This window comes from Spea bombifrons, chromosome 5, assembly GCF_027358695.1.
Source record: "Spea bombifrons isolate aSpeBom1 chromosome 5, aSpeBom1.2.pri, whole genome shotgun sequence".
Classification (NCBI taxonomy): Eukaryota; Metazoa; Chordata; class Amphibia; order Anura; family Pelobatidae; genus Spea; species Spea bombifrons.
Genome location: NC_071091.1, coordinates 87,571,990 through 87,589,096, shown reverse-complemented (window position 1 = coordinate 87,589,096; position 17,107 = coordinate 87,571,990). Strand labels below are relative to the sequence as shown.

The following is a 17,107-nucleotide window of genomic DNA, read 5'->3' as shown; positions in this document are numbered from 1 at the left end:
CCACTGAAACTCGGAAGTGTAAGCAGGAAGAATGCTTAAGTGCACGTCGTGCCTCGCCATTGACGTCAGCAGTAGCGTCAATCAGTCTGCATTCATTTAGAGAGGGTGGTAGATAAGTGGAGCAGCATCCCAGCAAAGTAATACAGTGAAGGAATTGAAACTCGCATGGGATAGGCAGGACACTATTCGGAATCGAAGACAGGACCAAGGACTGATTTAAGTCTCAGCATCCGGATAAACGGGCAGACTGGATGAGCTGAATAGTTCTCGTCTACTGTCAAATTCTGTGTTTGTCTTAATAACACTTCTGCTGGTTAGCGCAGCATGGAAGGAATGTTTAAAATATAAAAGGAGGTCAACGCTTTGTCAAACGTAGGAAACCCATGTACAACGATAAAGAAATGTGTAAAAGGTAGAAGCCAGGTGCGTATTTGGGAATCCCCAATATTGATGCCATAGGTGGTTCTTGAATGGTGTTTGCTGGATAGGTGCTGAATTCCTGCTTTGTTTTTGTAGACGTGTCCAGGAACCAGTTATACACCCGTTTAGATTCATAGAAAATGGCCTCGGCTACTTGGCTCCTGGGATTCAGGAGGTTCTCAGAGGCCTCCTTTTGCTGTTATTTATTCTTTGGTTGGATGTTAAAATTAATCCTCTACACAATACTGAACTACATAAGAAATTATGGCACTTCCATTGTATGCGACACCCTTACTTTAGGCATACCTGGCTTTAGGTTACAGTGGACAAAACTTCCAGGCGTCTGGGATACTGGCAGCAGAATGACCTTTCAAATGGTCCCACTTTGCCATGGCAAGGTCGATGGGCGTATGAGAACGTGACGCAAATAGGGACTGAATACTAACAAAAATATGTGCTCAGCAAGCCCACTTAATATATCTTAATATATCTTATTATAAATTTATAAATGTTTTTGTTTTCTTTCAGAGACGAGGTGCAATTTCCTATGACAGCTCAGACCAAACGGCATTATACATTCGTATGCTAGGTAAGAACAATCTGTTTCCAATATCTGTACTTATTCGGAGGGTAGGTTATTTGTGGATATTTTCTTTTATAGTACAGGTACGCGATGAATCTGAATTCCCTTACAGTTAAAGTTCATGTTATGTAATAAGTCTGTAATGCGACCAGAGGTTGTCTGTTGATCTCTCCCCACCGCTTGAGAAGTGACACAGAAAATCCTGGAGGTTTGCTGCATGACCCATGTGTGCTTCTTAAAACACAAAGGGTGAAAGTTAACCTAAAAAAGGAGAGAAATTCTCTATCAAGTCTTTTCTTGTCTTGTCTTGTTGAAAACTTATTACGTAGCTTGGGTTAAGCTTGCATCTGAGCGCCTCCATGTTTTCCTTGAGTTCATGAAATTAGGCTCTGCATGGGACACGCCGTGGTCAGACGTGATAAAGGGAGTCAGCGTGTTGTCTCTTGGCTTGGCCGGAGTGATGTAACAAAGGCATTAGCGGATACGGTGAATTTTCCAATGTGGTTACCTTGTGTTTATAACCACTAATGATTCAACCTGCCCTTTCAGGAGTATCGCAATTTAGAAATCTAGTCGGCAACATTGATATGTTTTCAGTGTATATGCCCATGCCGTCACACAGCAATGTGCAGTGGGTTGTGTGTATAGTTCTAAAGAAACGTATGGTCATCGTGAAGTTTATTCAAGAGAAGGCCATCAGGAGGGGCTGCCAAAAGGATTGGGACATTCATTATCTTAGCCTGTTTGTTTAAAAATACATTGGCTATTGTATGCCCTGGGATCTCGGGTATTAAGTGCTTTATATGGAATATTAGCTGCCTGTATTGGTATTGACCATTAAGTTCTCTGTTGAGTAAAACAGAGGTGTCTTGGGAAGCCGTGTCGGGAAAGTCCTTCCATTGAAATGAAATCGAGTGCTTTCCGCACAGGGCGCTTGGGATCAAGCCCCATGGGTTTACAAGGATACTGCATACAATTAAATGGGCCTCTCGCCTGTCTTATAAAGGGCAGAACATTTGCTGTAATAAGCTTGAGCACTGAGGAAACTGATAGTGTCAAACACAATTGTTACTTTATAACAACTGTTTTAACCCTTAGTTGTTGATGCCCTAGTCATTAAACCCCTATTTGTGTTCAGAGACCGTAACATCCCTTTTTTAATGCAGAGCCTTTGTCGATGTATAAATAACGGTAATGCTTAAACGACTCTTTGAGTTTGGGATTAATGTAGAAAGCACTGGCTGAGCATGATGAGTGGTGAGATTGTTGAGAGGGGCTCTTCAAAGGCTTGAGTCTTGTGGGACAGCAAATAATTCCCTTATGTAATGTGATTGAGAGGTTAAATTTGAGCAGGACACCACTAAGGGGTGGGCAAGCGACTTTCCCTTCCTGACCAGTGTGTCCTTAAGGGGTGTTTAAGTGCAGACAATAGCTGGAGCGTCCCATTTAACTTTTATTATAACGAAGGAAAGCAAAATGTGCATAACCTCGCTGCGGTGATAAAGTAACTCGCTAAATGCAGCACAACTGGGGGAGTAAGAGATCGAGTGTTCGTCTAACGCGCCTCCCGTTAAGAGTGTTTATCTTAGGTTCTGCTCTTTGTAGTTTTATGGATTTCGGTATTTTATTTACCGTTGTAATGAGGACATTGTATAACTTGTTAGTGTCTGCTTAGTGTTTAATGTATCCTCACACTTTACAAACCGCTGCCTAGAAATCCACTTAAAATTTTTCCCTATCAAGATTGTTTGCGCGAAGGTAAGCAAGCGGTGGCAAGTGACTTAAGCCGTGGCTGTCTACATAGGTGTGAACCATTTGATGATGAGTTTTTAGGACTTGCATTACAGGAGATGAAACCAACTGCCACACAAGTCTGTCTCTCGTAAGCTTCGGGGTATAGTTATTAGACCGGTAGATTGCAGGGGAGTTACACGGTTTGATTCCTTGATATCGCCGCACTACGAAAGGTCAGCACGTGGATAGCAAAATCTGTGAAATGTTTGAACGGTGAACCAGTGGGCTTTCTAACCTGGGAATATTTCAAGTTGTTAACTAGGACTAAATCGGCCTTGTATAATGCATAGTTGCACCAGTGAGATGGCTCATATCAACTATGCATTATACAGGGCCAGCTTGGTTATGGTGTATAGTTAGGGAACTGTAACCGCTGCCCTGCAAACTCACAGGTTAGTGAATACAACTCTACGTATATGGTAGTAAGGCATATGCTTTACTGGATCTTTAATTTTTAGTCTATTAACCACCGCGTGATCTGGTTCCGTATTATTGGCATGACGAATGTGTTCTGCTTGACTTTAGACATTATCCTGTGTTGTAATGTCTGCCACTAAATACATCCCAGGCATCTCCAAGTGAGCAGGTAGTTGACCGCTCTAATTTAAACATAGTTTAAGCGTATTAGCCCTTCTTTTTCCCTTACACAAACCATTTTATTCAGTGCTCAAACCAAAATGGAGCACATACAGTAAAGGATCAGAATACAAACTCTCCACCATGGCCAAGACCAAAGAGCTGTCCAAGGATGTCGGGACTGATGGTTATCTTCAGCAGTGTTGAAGAACGTTCCACTCGAAACGCATTTCAATAGCTTGGTGACTCTCGTGAATAGCAGAGAATAAGGGTTTAGGGTCTAACAAAAAATTGTATGTAGCTTTTTTATTTTTATTTTTTTTAAGAAAAAGATTGTCAGACATTATATATTTGCCACTGTAAAATGTTTAATACTGAGTTTTGGTATTTTGATAGGCTCTTGTGTAATATTCAAACAGCTGAGTGCAAGTAAGTAATTGTCAGCGGGGATGTGCTGTTTTCTGATATGGAATCAAATTAGCTGATCTGCTAAAAGCTACCATTTCTAGATGCTAAGCCTTGTATATTGTGCCAACTCCCCTGTCTGTAACCATTACTGCAGGGCAAGCTAGACTACCGAATGAACGTTAATATTCTGTCCGTGGAAGCGCCTTGTATCATTATCCTGTGAGAGCATACACTTTGGTTTCATCTGAATGCTTAGCACATGCTTTGGCCTCGTTTGCTTAGGCAGGGATAATAAATCCACTGACTTGGGAGCATGTGAGTGCATGTCTGAAAGTCCCGATGTGTAAGACGGATGGAGATGGTGGGCCGAGGGGCTTTGCTCACTTGCTGATCCGCACAAAGTTCCTGTGACGATAAGCCTTCCCCATTTGTCTTCTAATCAGGAGATGTCCGAGTGAGAAGTCGAGCTGGATTTGAATCTGAAAGACGGGGCTCTCATCCTTACATTGACTTTCGGATTTTGCACTGTGAGTAGCAATGGGCCACAATATCTTCATACATAACCCACACCGTGTCTCCGACTACAAATAAAGTGCCGCTTATAATATACATTTATCAGATGCCGTGTTGCCGGTACAGTATTTGATGTGGTTTTAAGCACATGAAGGATTTTACTGTTGACCGTTAGCACTAGAAAGCAGTAGAATCCCCTTTCGTATGTGTTTTAGCTGTGGATTGTAAATGGGGAAGTATTAATTTGTATCGGCTTGTATGTCTCTCTTGGGTTAGAGGACGATTTCCATTCATTCATAGCACAGCGAGAAAAGGTCTACTTCCTAATTTCTGTTTCCTACAGGAATAAATAGAACGACGCCATTCTTTTAGTTCACAGCCTTGTGCGTCTTAAGTCTTTGCCTTCTTTTTCTTTTTAATCATATTTTTTTATTCTTAATTAGGGAATCATTGTTGCTTTGTTCTCTTTTTTACCCGCAGCGCATTCAGAGATAGAAATCTCATTGTCCGCAAGAAACATTCGGAGGTTGCTAAGTTTTCAGCGGTACCTAAGATCCTCTCGCTTCTTCCGTGGCGTAAATGCACAAAACTCGTTGTACATTTTGGACGATGATTACAATGGACAAGCCAAGGTTTGTAGAAGTTTATTCCTTCCATTACCAGTTGTGGAAACTATGCCTAACCTCTCACTAGGCTAAACCAAACTAAAAGGTGGGTTATTCAGATCCTCCAAGGATTTACGTAGCTGCCTATTAGTTTCTGAACTTCCATTGAAGAATCTCACCAGAGGAATATTGATTAGATGTGAACACGCTATAATCCTTAAAGTACTTAATGTTAAGGTATGTGTTATGCGGAATGTATTTTAAATATCCTCATGGATTTATATAGCACGTTATGCTTCCTCGTAGCCTTAATGTTGGTTTGCTGCCAGAATTAGTATTGTGTATTGCGGATTGCTGGTGTGAATTCTTTATGGGTATTTGTAGTTTACATCTGACATTCGACTAAAGTCATACATACAGTCACGCTTATAACAAGCGAACAAAAATCTGATCTAAAGAATGTTTGTTTTTCCATTTCCGTTTTTAAAATTCTATGATTAGTTTTTTATGTCAGCTATGAAGATAAGTGTAAATGAAAAGCATGCACATTTGAGATTTGGATAGAATTCATGAAAATGTATTCAATTACCGAGTATGACCTTTTGGCCTTCTGATAACAGGAGCCTTGCTTAGTGGAGTTATCCAATGTTCATGCAGAATTTCATTTTTCACAGAGTACTTTTCTTCTAAATACATAACGCGTATCGACGTGCGTGTGAGAGAACATTTATGTGTGAATTACTTATAAAGAAAGTGTTGCCTTTCTGTGCTCAACCATGTTTGTTTTTCTTTTCAGTGTATGCTGGAAAAAGTTGGAAACTGGAATTTTGATATATTTCTTTTTGATAGATTAACAAATGGTTAGTAGAAGTTTTATTTTTATCATTGTTTTATCGTTTGGCTAAACGTAGCATATTTGTGCTATCAAAAAGGTTGATTTTGCATTTCCAGCTCTGAGTTTCCACCAACATATATCATTCTGACTAGTAGCATTGCAGAAATTTTGTGGGGTCACCGGGGTGAAACCATGGATATCTGTCCATTTTGTTTATTGGAGGTCATGTGACTTTTTTTCTCTGCTATATTTCCTAAGTGTGTCCCTGGTTAAAGAGACCACCCCGTAACCCTCTTCTGTATATAAAAATAACGCTCTGTGTTGGTCGGATGCTCTCAGTTTATATGGAAAAATAGATATTTTTTTTTCGACCTTTTCACTTTTCTATAAAACGCTCAGGACTGTATTTTTTATTTTTGTTCATTTTCTTTCCTAGGAAACAGTCTCGTTACCCTAACCTTTCATCTCTTGAGCCACCATGGTCTGATAGATCATTTCCACATGGACATGGTGAAGCTACGGAGGTTTTTAGGTAAGTGAATAGTCTTAACCTGCAGATCGAGTAAAGAGAGAGAAAATTATATATATATAAAAAATGCAATCTTAATTATATCATTCATAAGATTATAAAGATCTGTCCAAGACAGAATACCTGAAAGAATTAAGTATTTTAGGGAGGTTCTAAAAAGAGTAAGTGTGTTCATCACCTTAATTATTTATGACAGTTGGGAATGCTGGGTATAAATGTACTTCTGCCGCGCGTTCTATGGCGCAGGCCCTGTCTGGGCACCCAGTAAACTGGCCCAAATGTCTTGTAGGCCGTGGCCAGTCTTCTACGTACCTTCCGTGCTCCCTGTGCTGTGCAGGCGCATGTACGTCACTTATCAGATGCTGGCCTTTATATTGCCAGAGATTATCTTAATCCTCAATCCGTCGCTGGTACGGAGTACCATTAACCATGCGTTGGTGTGGTGTATAACTATATAATACTGTATGGCCAAAAATGTCTTTTTCCTTAGTTATGGTTCAAGAAGATTATCACAGTCAAAATCCATATCACAATGCAGTCCACGCTGCCGATGTGACTCAGGCCATGTACTGTTATTTAAAAGAACCTAAGGTAAGAAATGTTTTTCTGCTTGGAAATAGTGTGTGTGTGTGTGTGTGTGTGTGTATATAATATAATGTTACTATGTAATCCATGATTTCTAATATCTCTGTATCATGTTCCATATTACGTATGTGTAGTAAAGTAGATCTAAAATGGGTTTTTTTGGGTGGGGAGGGGGGTTTCAGTCTTGGATCAAAATGTTTCTATTATTCCGGGGTTGACGAGAATGAATGTAGTGCAGGCCAAATGTAATATGGGATTTGGCTATAAAATATGTTTTCTGTCACCGTGTTGATGATGTGCGTGTCTGCTTGTTTCAGCTTGCCAAGTCTCTTACTCCATGGGATATCCTGCTGGGTTTGATTGCCGCTGCAACACACGATTTGGATCATCCTGGTGTAAATCAATCTTTTCTAATAAAAACAAACCACTACTTAGCAACTTTATACAAGGTAATTGGCTGCAATAGACGGGGCAAATGTTTGATTAGATGTCGGTGACTTATTATAGGGGCCGCGCACGCAGTGTTTGATGGGACCTGTATACTAATCATTTCCCTGTACATTACAGTATTATAATATATAATTATATTATGTGATTGATGCCCATGGATGAGAGAAAGCATTGTGATGTTATACCTTCTGCTTTTCAGAATACCTCAGTATTAGAAAACCACCACTGGAGATCTGCAGTGGGCTTGTTGCGAGAATCGGGTTTGTTTGCACATATGTCTGTAGAAGACAGGTGAGATGTAATGGATGCTTTCTCCTTTTATGTTTCAATTTCTAATCCGAAATAAGTGTAAAAATAGGAAGATTCTTCACTATAGTATAGACTTTCTCTGTTTAGCATGTGCTAATATGGGCTTATTAGGAAAAATAATTAAATAGCACACCGTTCTCTCTGACGTCCATTCATTATCGTTATTAATCTTACGTAGCTTGTTTTAGAGCCGGTGCAAAAATCAAGAGAGGGAAGGGTCTTTGCCTTCAGCAGATCTACGTGATGTATTTTGAATGCATTGATAAAATCAATAAGTGACAGAGAGAAATGTAATTCCGACTTCTGCTTCGATGCAGATTTCTTGATGAATATTTATCTGGTGTCTTTATTTCCCAGACAACACATGGAGAGCCAGTTAGGCTCAATCATTCTTGCTACGGACATCAGTCGACAAAACGAGTACCTCTCCCAGTTCAGGACGCATCTGGACAGAGAAGACTTATGTCTGGAGAATGCTGCACACCGGCATTTCATATTACAGGTACCTGTTTAATCTGTGCTAATTCTAAATCGGTGTAGGTGTAATGCGCGTTTAGCGAGATTGGTCAGGAGACACGGGTTACTTTTTACAGCCTTACTGATATTCATTCTCATTGTATACTTTTAGAAGCCCACAAACACGTCTAGGTTCCTTCCCACTTGTCGTGGTGGTCTTTTTTGTTCGCCTATCTTTATTGTTTCAAGCAGCTTTATGAATCTTTTCGTGATCGCTGATTTCCTAATATATAATATATAAGTGCTTGCAAGGAATACATGGCTGCTGCTATTGATGTGTTCAGAACCCCTTGTAAAATTCACATTTGTTTTCCTCCACAACTCCAGATGGCTTTGAAGTGCGCAGATATCTGTAACCCGTGCCGGACCTGGGAGCTGAGCAAGCAGTGGAGTGAAAAAGTCACGGAGGAATTTTTCTACCAAGGTAAGTAACTGCAGGTTATAACCCCGTAGTGTATCTGTACACCAGATCTCTGAGATCTGCGAAACTCACATGATCCATGTCGATCCACTAAGAAGGTATCAGACGTCCCAGGGCTTGACCTTGGGTTCTTGATGGATAGATTTTCATCAGACAAATCACTCAATCAAATCATTGAAGTTCAGGGATTATCTCAAATATCTGTCAAGATGTTATATAGAAACACACAACTTCCTTTTCGCTTTCTTTTGCAACAGCCTATTAGTCTCTGCTTTTGTGTCGCATGACAAGCATTCTTTGAAACATTTTTGAATGAGGTAACATTTTGTATTAATGCATAATTATTAGAATTGCTAAGTACTGCTGACTGCACAGACTTTTACCAGGATTTTCTTTCTTTATTGTAAAAAGTCATTATCCAAGCAGATTGGTCTCATGGGAGCTCATCTCGTTTTAGTGAATGGCTTAAATGAGTATATGCCACTTTTAATGAATGACTCAAAAGGGAAAACAAGCATCAGGAATTCCTTATTTGTTTTCAAAGATGATAGGAAGCAAGTTATTAATTCCATGAAGTCAAATATGTCTAAAAATACATTATTGCAGCATTGTGTTTATAGGATTTATAAATACCATGACATTTAAGGGAAATATGCGTATTTTAAACATGTTTTAATTATTTTTTTTTAGGTGATGTTGAAAGGAAATATAAACTGGATCTCAGCCCACTGTGTGATCGGCATACATCTAACATTGCCAATATCCAGATTGGTAAGCATGCGAGATAAATGTGGTTACTCTCAAACCAGATTTTGTGTTATGTATTTTATTATGCATTGTATTTGCGCATGGACGTCTGCATTTATCTAGCAAATAACTGGTGACATTACAGTGAGGTACATTGGGGACAAGAGTGTACATGGCTGGATTTCTTTAAATCTGATCCACATTAAAGCTTCACATGAACAAAATCAGATTGTGCCCACGCCCAGACTGGTGATAAGGAAAAGCCCTGGCACTTTAAAGCTGGCGGCCACCTAGAGATGTAAGTGCGGCCGATGGCTGGACATGCCACACATTGTGTGTATCAGGCTGGCAACCACACACTGTAGTGGCAGATCAGTATCAGGAATGAGAATTATGGGGCATTGTTGGCTAGTACCCCACCAGCCATTTGCCCATTGTGCCTGATGGCTAGTCTGGGCCTGGACAAGAATCAGGATCAGTCTCTGCAGCTTCCTCCGTATGGAGGAAAGCTTAATCTGTCCAAAGCTTTAGTGAGTGTACGTGTACTGTAGCCCTATTCACAATTATCGGCCCACTGGTTGTTCCAGATGCGCGGCTCCACATGAAGCAGGGCAGTCTGAAGCAAGCTGAGTGTGCGTTCCCATTGCCTGTCGGTCCTTCTGGATCTGTACAGGGGCCTTTCCCTTGCTGCCTGTTTGCAAGATGGGCCTGCTGACTATATCATTTCATTATTAGACATCTTTTTTCTTACATTTTGCTAAAACACACAGTGCTGCCGCCGATGAAAAACGTTGTATTGTCATCAGTATCTCTTAAAAATACTTTAGGCCATAGTTGTAAAAAGTCATTCCAGGGTTTCCAAGTTTCAGATGTGGAGCAATCTCCATAGGGGCCAGAAGTATATCCCTGTTGATTAACATTTGCTACTTGTGAAGCTATAAAGCGGGGGTAAAGTTCTGCGTTTTTAGACTCCGATCCCCTGGACTAGAAAAGTAGAATGTAATGGCGAGCGCAAGCGCTTGATACTTTTTGCTTTAATTTAAGGCGTCTCTTGCTTTCTCATTTCCGAGGTTTCATCACGTACCTGGTGGAGCCGTTGTTTGTGGAGTGGGCCCGATTCAGCAATACCAGATTGTCGCAGACAATGCTTGGCCACGTTGGGCTCAACAAAGCCAGCTGGAAGGGAATGCTACAGGAGCGCTCGAGCAGCGAAGAGGCCGACCCGGCATTCGACGATACGGACTGATAAGCTTACCTCAGGAAGACCACGCACCATGAACCTACCAACCGCCGGACAACCTTTTTAAGCGGGTTTTAATGTCTCGTACGGAAAGAAAAGTTCTTGGTGAGAGAGAATCTATCCTGATTGCCAAGGTTTTTCGCGTAAATTTTAACGCCAGCATTATTCACAAGTTTTCCTTTAACGTTCACTTTTTTTTTTAAATTAGCGGAAAATAAACATCAAGACCTGAACATAGAGCAATATGCACATACCTCAGTTGGCTTTTGTATGAAAGCTTGATTATGCAAAGCACAGCAGTGACTGATTGCAAACTGCAGGACGTTCTTTATGTGCCACAGGTTATTTTACTTTATTTTTTCTTTATTCTAAACGTTAAAAGGAAACTTTTTTTTTTCTTTCTTTCTTAAGAAGAAGACAAAAAGAAAAAAAATTAAAAACCTGAATTCTTTCTCGAAGCTGGCAGGAATTTGCCGGAATTCAAAGACTTGACGTCAAACCTTCCACCTTGCGCTAAATTTATGTCTGGAAATGTGAAGTGCCCACTGCTTTGCTGCCTTGGCAAGACACGCTGTTTACAAGTACACTGAAAATACTGATTGAACCTTTGCCTGGTCGCGAAAGAACCACTAACTGAATTCTCCTTTTTATTTTTTTTTTTATGAATATTTAAGAGAACAAATTTTCTTTTTTGTTTGTTTTTGGACTGCGACCCCTTCTCCGTTCTCCCCGCGGACTCTTTTGAATGCCACAGAAATATTCCCGTTTGCAATACTTTGGCTAGCGCACAGCCAGGCTTCAGTGCAAAGTGGGAAACGAAGCAGCTTTTTTATATTTTTATTTAAGTGTTTTAATACAGAGTGCAAGGACCATGTGTGGCTTTTTTTTCTTTCTGTTTGTGGAGCTGCAGCGAATGCATTGCATGTTGTGTGGGTCCCCCCCCCTTTTTATAATTGTGGATTTATCTCTTTTTCACTACTGAACACTTGAACTGCACGCCAACGGTGGAATTAATGTTTTATACACCATAATCAGCTCAGGGTATTTGCCAATCTGAAATAAAGCGGGAAGGGAAATGTTTGTTTTGGACAAGGGTACAAATGCCTTTTTTTGCTGCAGTGTGTATGCGTCTGAGTGTGGAGGAGACGGTTGCGTGCGTGCGTGCGAATGGTTGTGTGTATAGATGTAGGCTGTTCCGTCTGTAGCCCTCCCAGCTATTATCGGACCGCTGCTTCCACCACCTTTAGCCAGCCCGCCAGCGGCTGCGTAGGACGACGAGGTCCGACTAATTTGGAGGCTCGGAGGCGGTCAGCCATTGGTATTGATCGTTATGTTCAACACATCTAGCGGATGAGTGTATCGTAACAAATTGCTACAAATGCCTTAATCTATGCACAAAGCTAAGTGACCAAACCTGTTTATTTTTATTTTCTTTAATTAAATGCATTTTGTTTTTTTTGTTTTTTTCCTCCTTGTGTTAGTCTTTCTGTAGCAAAATATAGGTTCTTTTGTTGTATGATACATTGTTTTTAAGACCAATGGCAGGACTAATTTTAAACATTCCATTATTTTGTAACCTGTTTTAAGTATAGTGAGCACAACTGTTAGATAAGAAACTGGTGCTTTTTAGTTTATTTGTAGTTTTCCTCGGTATCGCTGTTAAAGACTGTTTTATTATCTGTTTACATTTTTGTCGCAACAGACATTTTTGGGGGGAGAAGGCTTCAGGGCAAATGCCATACTCATTTTACTACGTGCCTGTTGCTGTTCAATTTTGATGAATAAAAAGAAAAAAAGGAATAATGTTTTAAAGTAGTCTTTTTGTGTCGCCCCTTCTCTTCGTCTTTCACAGAACCTTCTCCATTCTTTTAGCATTTCCTTGCAGGTACAAAGTTTGGGATCCTCTGTTATGTGATGTTGACTTTCAAAGTAAACAAGAACAAACTTAACCCCTTCAATCCCAGGGATTTTTGGTACCTCAAAGCCCAGAGCAATTTTGCCATTTTTGGGGTATGTCGGTTAAGCGATGATTCTCTTTTCCTGTGAATAGTGTACCCATGTAAACTATATATTGTTTTTTCAAGGAGAGATAGAGCTTTCGTTTGATACCATAGTTGGATGATTAGCTGAAAATTTAGAATGAGAAATTTAGTAAAAACTAGCGAAGATTAGAAAAATAAACTAATATTTTTTTACATTTTCCCTCTGAATCCTCACAAAATTAGGTAAAGTGATGGAAAATCCCCTCCAAGTTTATCAATTCAGGTGTCCTGATTTCAGAAATACCTAATTTATATAGATTTTCTAGACTTTCCCAGCACCAGGGAGCATACTATTAGGTGTACAATTTTGTATATTTTTTATGCCTATGGCGTAATGGGTTTGGGGGTTGTGAACGGGGGCAGGAGGGTTATACTGGCTAGATGTTATGCTAGGGCAATGGGATGTAAGGTTTTTTAAGAATTTTTTTTATTTTTTTTACATATTTTCTTTTACATTTTTTTTCTAATTTTTTTTACATTTTTTTGTATTTTTTTTTTTTACACAGTAATGGTTAGAGGTCCTCCTAGGGACCTCCTGAACATGCCAGTGATGTCACAGTGACATCACAGCTCACATTATATTTTTTTAGTATTATTTATATTATTATTTTAATTTATTTAATATTATTTTTAAATGACTAACGTTTTTGTTTTTTTCTTCAGCTTTTCCGTTACAGGACGGGAGGGGGAGTGAGAGAGATGGTTTCTCACTCCCCTCCCCGCGATCCCCCTGCACCGATCACACTGTGATCTCTATGCAGGTCCTCACAGACCTGCATAGAGATCGCAGCGTCTCTGTGCCTCATCGTAGGGCAGGATATCCCCGCAGGGGATATCCTGTCCTCCGATGACCTTCCGGGTTACGTCAGCAGTGACGCAACCCGGAAGGGAATGCCCGATCGCGCGTTTGAAACTGCGATCGGGCAGTTTACCGGTAACAGCTTACCGGCTTTCATGCCGGAAGCTGTTACAGGCGATCGGACAGCAGAAAGCCGGCAAAGCTTCTGCTGTCAGTGGGGAGTCCAGGCTGTCAAACGACAGCCTGGTCTCCCGTGCAGCGGCAGGGACGTGTCCCTGACGCTGCACGAAGGGCTGGACGTACCGGGACGTCCATAGGGGTTTCTTTGTGGGCGTCTTTTGGACGTCCTGGTACGCCTATAGGGGATTGAAGGGCTTAAAGGAGCTGTCCAGCCGTATTTTCATGTGAAATGCATAGTGGAGTCCAATCTGCATGGTCGCACTTTACCGAATGCAAATCTCAAGGCACATGCTTTGTTGTTCTTTGTGCACGTTCTTCGTGGAACTCCCATTTCTCTCAATGGGAGAAGCAACAGCCAATCACGTGCTTGCTATGAAGTTGTGGGGATGTACTTAGAATCTGCCCATCAGTCCAATATAACTCAGTTTCTTCCTTGTGGGATCTCTATATGCCAGGTTTATCTGCCTGCAGACTTTATTAATGGCTGTTCAATAAAAACACTTGAGGTGGTTCTTCTGGTTGCCAAACTTGTAAATTGCCAACTCTGCTGTACTAAATTTCCACAATATTAAAGTCAGAAGACTACCCAATATTTTCCACATGGATCCAACTCACGCGTACTCTGAAAAACTTTGAAAAGGGTTAGTTCCATTCCAGTAACTTCATTTCAAATGGCAGCAGTGGTGTAAAGTGACCACATGGGGTTTATTCACTGTAGGGAGAAAAGGTGGTTACGGAAAAGAAAGTAAAGAAGAATGTGGTATAAAGAATTCGACACGACGTACAATACTGTTCAAAGGTTTGGGATCACTTCGCTGTTTTCATAGAAAACAAGGAAACTTCTTGCTGCAACATAATTGTAAAAGGGTTTTCTAACTATCAATTAGCCTTTTAAACTTAACCTTGGATTAGCAAACACCATGTGCCATTGAAACACAGGAGTTATAAGGAGCCTCTATGCCTATGAAGAGATTTCATTACAAATCAGCTATAATAGTCGATTACAACATTTGAGATGTTAATTCACAAAACTGTACTTTTCTTTCAAAAACAAGGACACTTCTAGGTGAACCCAAATGTTTGTATTCATTTTATAAACATGAGACTCATTCTGGTACATACACATAACCCATAAATACTGTTTTAGATTCACTGAGAATGCCCTGTTGCAAAGGATTATGTTCTTTGGTAAATTAGTTTCCCCATCACGCAGCCCCTGAATGTGCGTATGTATAAGGGTTCCTGTTTCCTCCACAGCTTTGATTAAATATATATAAAAAAACATTCATCTATGACTAATAGTTTTCAATCTGTCCCAACCAATGATTCCCCGGCTCTGAGCTCAACCTCCACTAGATGGGGCCAGATATCATAATCCAAATCCTGGGAAGAGGTTAAATTTCTGCTATAGATCTATACATAGGATGGATTTCTAATGCCTATCATGTGTATTTTAAAGTGTAACTGCCCTTTGGAGATTTACCCAAGACCTGCACTTTAAGATGCCGGATTTGCAACAGATCGCTTTTCAGTGCATCTCTGTGTTTGATTAATAAACCGGCTCCAATGCAGCTGTTTGGAGATGTAGAAGTCTGTATAGTGTCAAACATCTTCTGGTACAATATGACAACATATGATATGGATAATTTAACAGACACGATGTGCTTGTATGCAGTAGTTTTGTCTTTTTATGAATATTGTGAATAAAATGCACTATATGAGCACTGCTGTAGAATTGGGGTGAAAGCATGTGTTTCTTTGTAGTATATATATATATATATAATCACTCAGTAATATCACACATTGTACTGCGCCGCAGTATATGATGGCGCTATATAAATCAGTAATATCACACATTGTACAGCGCTGCACCATATGATGGCGCTATTTAAATTAATAAGATCACATTGTACTGCGCTGCAGTATATGATGGCGCTATATAAATCAGTAACATTGCACATTGCACAGCGCTGCAGTATATGATGGCGCTATATCAATCAGTATATATCAGTCAGTAATATCACACATTGTACTGCGCTGTAGTATATGATGTAGCTATTTAAATTAATAAGAACACATTGTACAGCGCTGCAATATTTGATGGCGCTATTTAAATTAATAAGAACACATTGTACTGCGCTGTAGTATATGATGGCGCTATATAAATCAGTAACATTGCACATTGCACAGCGCTGCAGTATATGATGGCGCTATATCAATCAGTATATATCAATCAGTAATATCACACATTGTACTGCGCCGCAGCATATGATGGTGCCATATAAATCAGTAATATCACACATTGTACAGCGCTGCAGCATATGATGGCGCTATATATATATCACTCAGTAATATCACACATTGTACAGCGCTGCAGCATATGATGGCGCTATATATATATATATCACTCAGTAATATCACACGTTGTACAGCGCTGCAGCATATGATGGCGCTATATATATATATATCACTCAGTAATATCACACGTTGTACAGCGCTGCAGCATATGATGGCGCTATATATATATATATATATCACTCAGTAATATCACACGTTGTACAGCGCTGCACCATATAACGGCGCTATATCAATCAGTAACATCAGACATTTTACAGCGCTGCAGCATATGATGGCGCTATATATATATATCACTCAGTAGTATCACACATTGTACAGCGCTGCAGCATATGATGGCGCTATATAAATCAGTAATATCACACATTGTACAGCGCTGCAGCATATGATGGCGCTATATAAATCAGTAACATCACACATTGTACTGCACTGCAGTATATGATGGCGCTATATAAATCAGTAACATCACACCTTGTACAACGCTGCAGTATATGATGGCGCTATTTAAATGAAAAGCAACACATTGTACAGCGCTGTAGCATATGATGGTGCTATATAAATCAGTAATATCACACATTGTACAGCACTGCAGTATATGATGGCGCTATATCAATCAGTATATATCAATCTGTAATATCACAAATTGTACAGCGCTGCAGTATACGATGGCGCTATATCAATCAGTATATATCAATCAGTAATATCACACATTGTACTGCGCCACAGCATATAGCAGCGCTATATCAATCAGTATATATCAATCTGTAATCAAAAATTGTACAGCGCTATAGTATATGATGGTGCTATATAAATCAGTAACATCAGACATTGTACAGCGCTGCAGCATATAATGGCGCTATTTACATGAAAAATAACACATTGTACAGCGCTGCAGCATATGATGGTGCTATATATATATAACTAACATCAGACATTGTACAGCGCCGTAGCATTTGATGGCGCTATATAAATCAGTAACATCACACATTGTACTGCGCTGCAGCATATAATGGCGCTATTTACATGAAAAATAACACATTGTACAGCGCTGCAGCATATGATGGTGCTATATATATATATAACTAACATCAGACATTGTACAGCGCCGTAGCATTTGATGGCGCTATATAAATCAGTAACATCACACATTGTACAGCACTGCAGCATATGATGGCGCTATATCAATCAGTATATATCAAT

General features: G+C 40.0%; 1 protein-coding gene across 2 annotated transcripts in view; it reads left to right on the top strand.

Moving 5' to 3' along the window:
* The window catches only part of PDE7A (phosphodiesterase 7A), a 41,565-nt gene extending 30,611 nt beyond the window's left edge, over positions 1–10,954 (top strand). For both annotated transcript variants that reach the window (XM_053468370.1, XM_053468371.1), the window contains exons 2-13: positions 949–1,009; positions 4,225–4,308; positions 4,775–4,926; positions 5,696–5,759; positions 6,171–6,266; positions 6,754–6,854; positions 7,166–7,297; positions 7,498–7,589; positions 7,965–8,109; positions 8,451–8,547; positions 9,235–9,315; positions 10,362–10,954. In XM_053468370.1, coding sequence (XP_053324345.1) covers positions 949–1,009; positions 4,225–4,308; positions 4,775–4,926; positions 5,696–5,759; positions 6,171–6,266; positions 6,754–6,854; positions 7,166–7,297; positions 7,498–7,589; positions 7,965–8,109; positions 8,451–8,547; positions 9,235–9,315; positions 10,362–10,537 — 1,281 coding nt within the window. In that variant the 3' untranslated portion in view covers positions 10,538–10,954. The remainder of the gene's footprint in view (positions 1–948; positions 1,010–4,224; positions 4,309–4,774; positions 4,927–5,695; positions 5,760–6,170; positions 6,267–6,753; positions 6,855–7,165; positions 7,298–7,497; positions 7,590–7,964; positions 8,110–8,450; positions 8,548–9,234; positions 9,316–10,361) is intronic.
* The last annotated feature ends 6,153 nt before the right edge of the window (positions 10,955–17,107 follow it).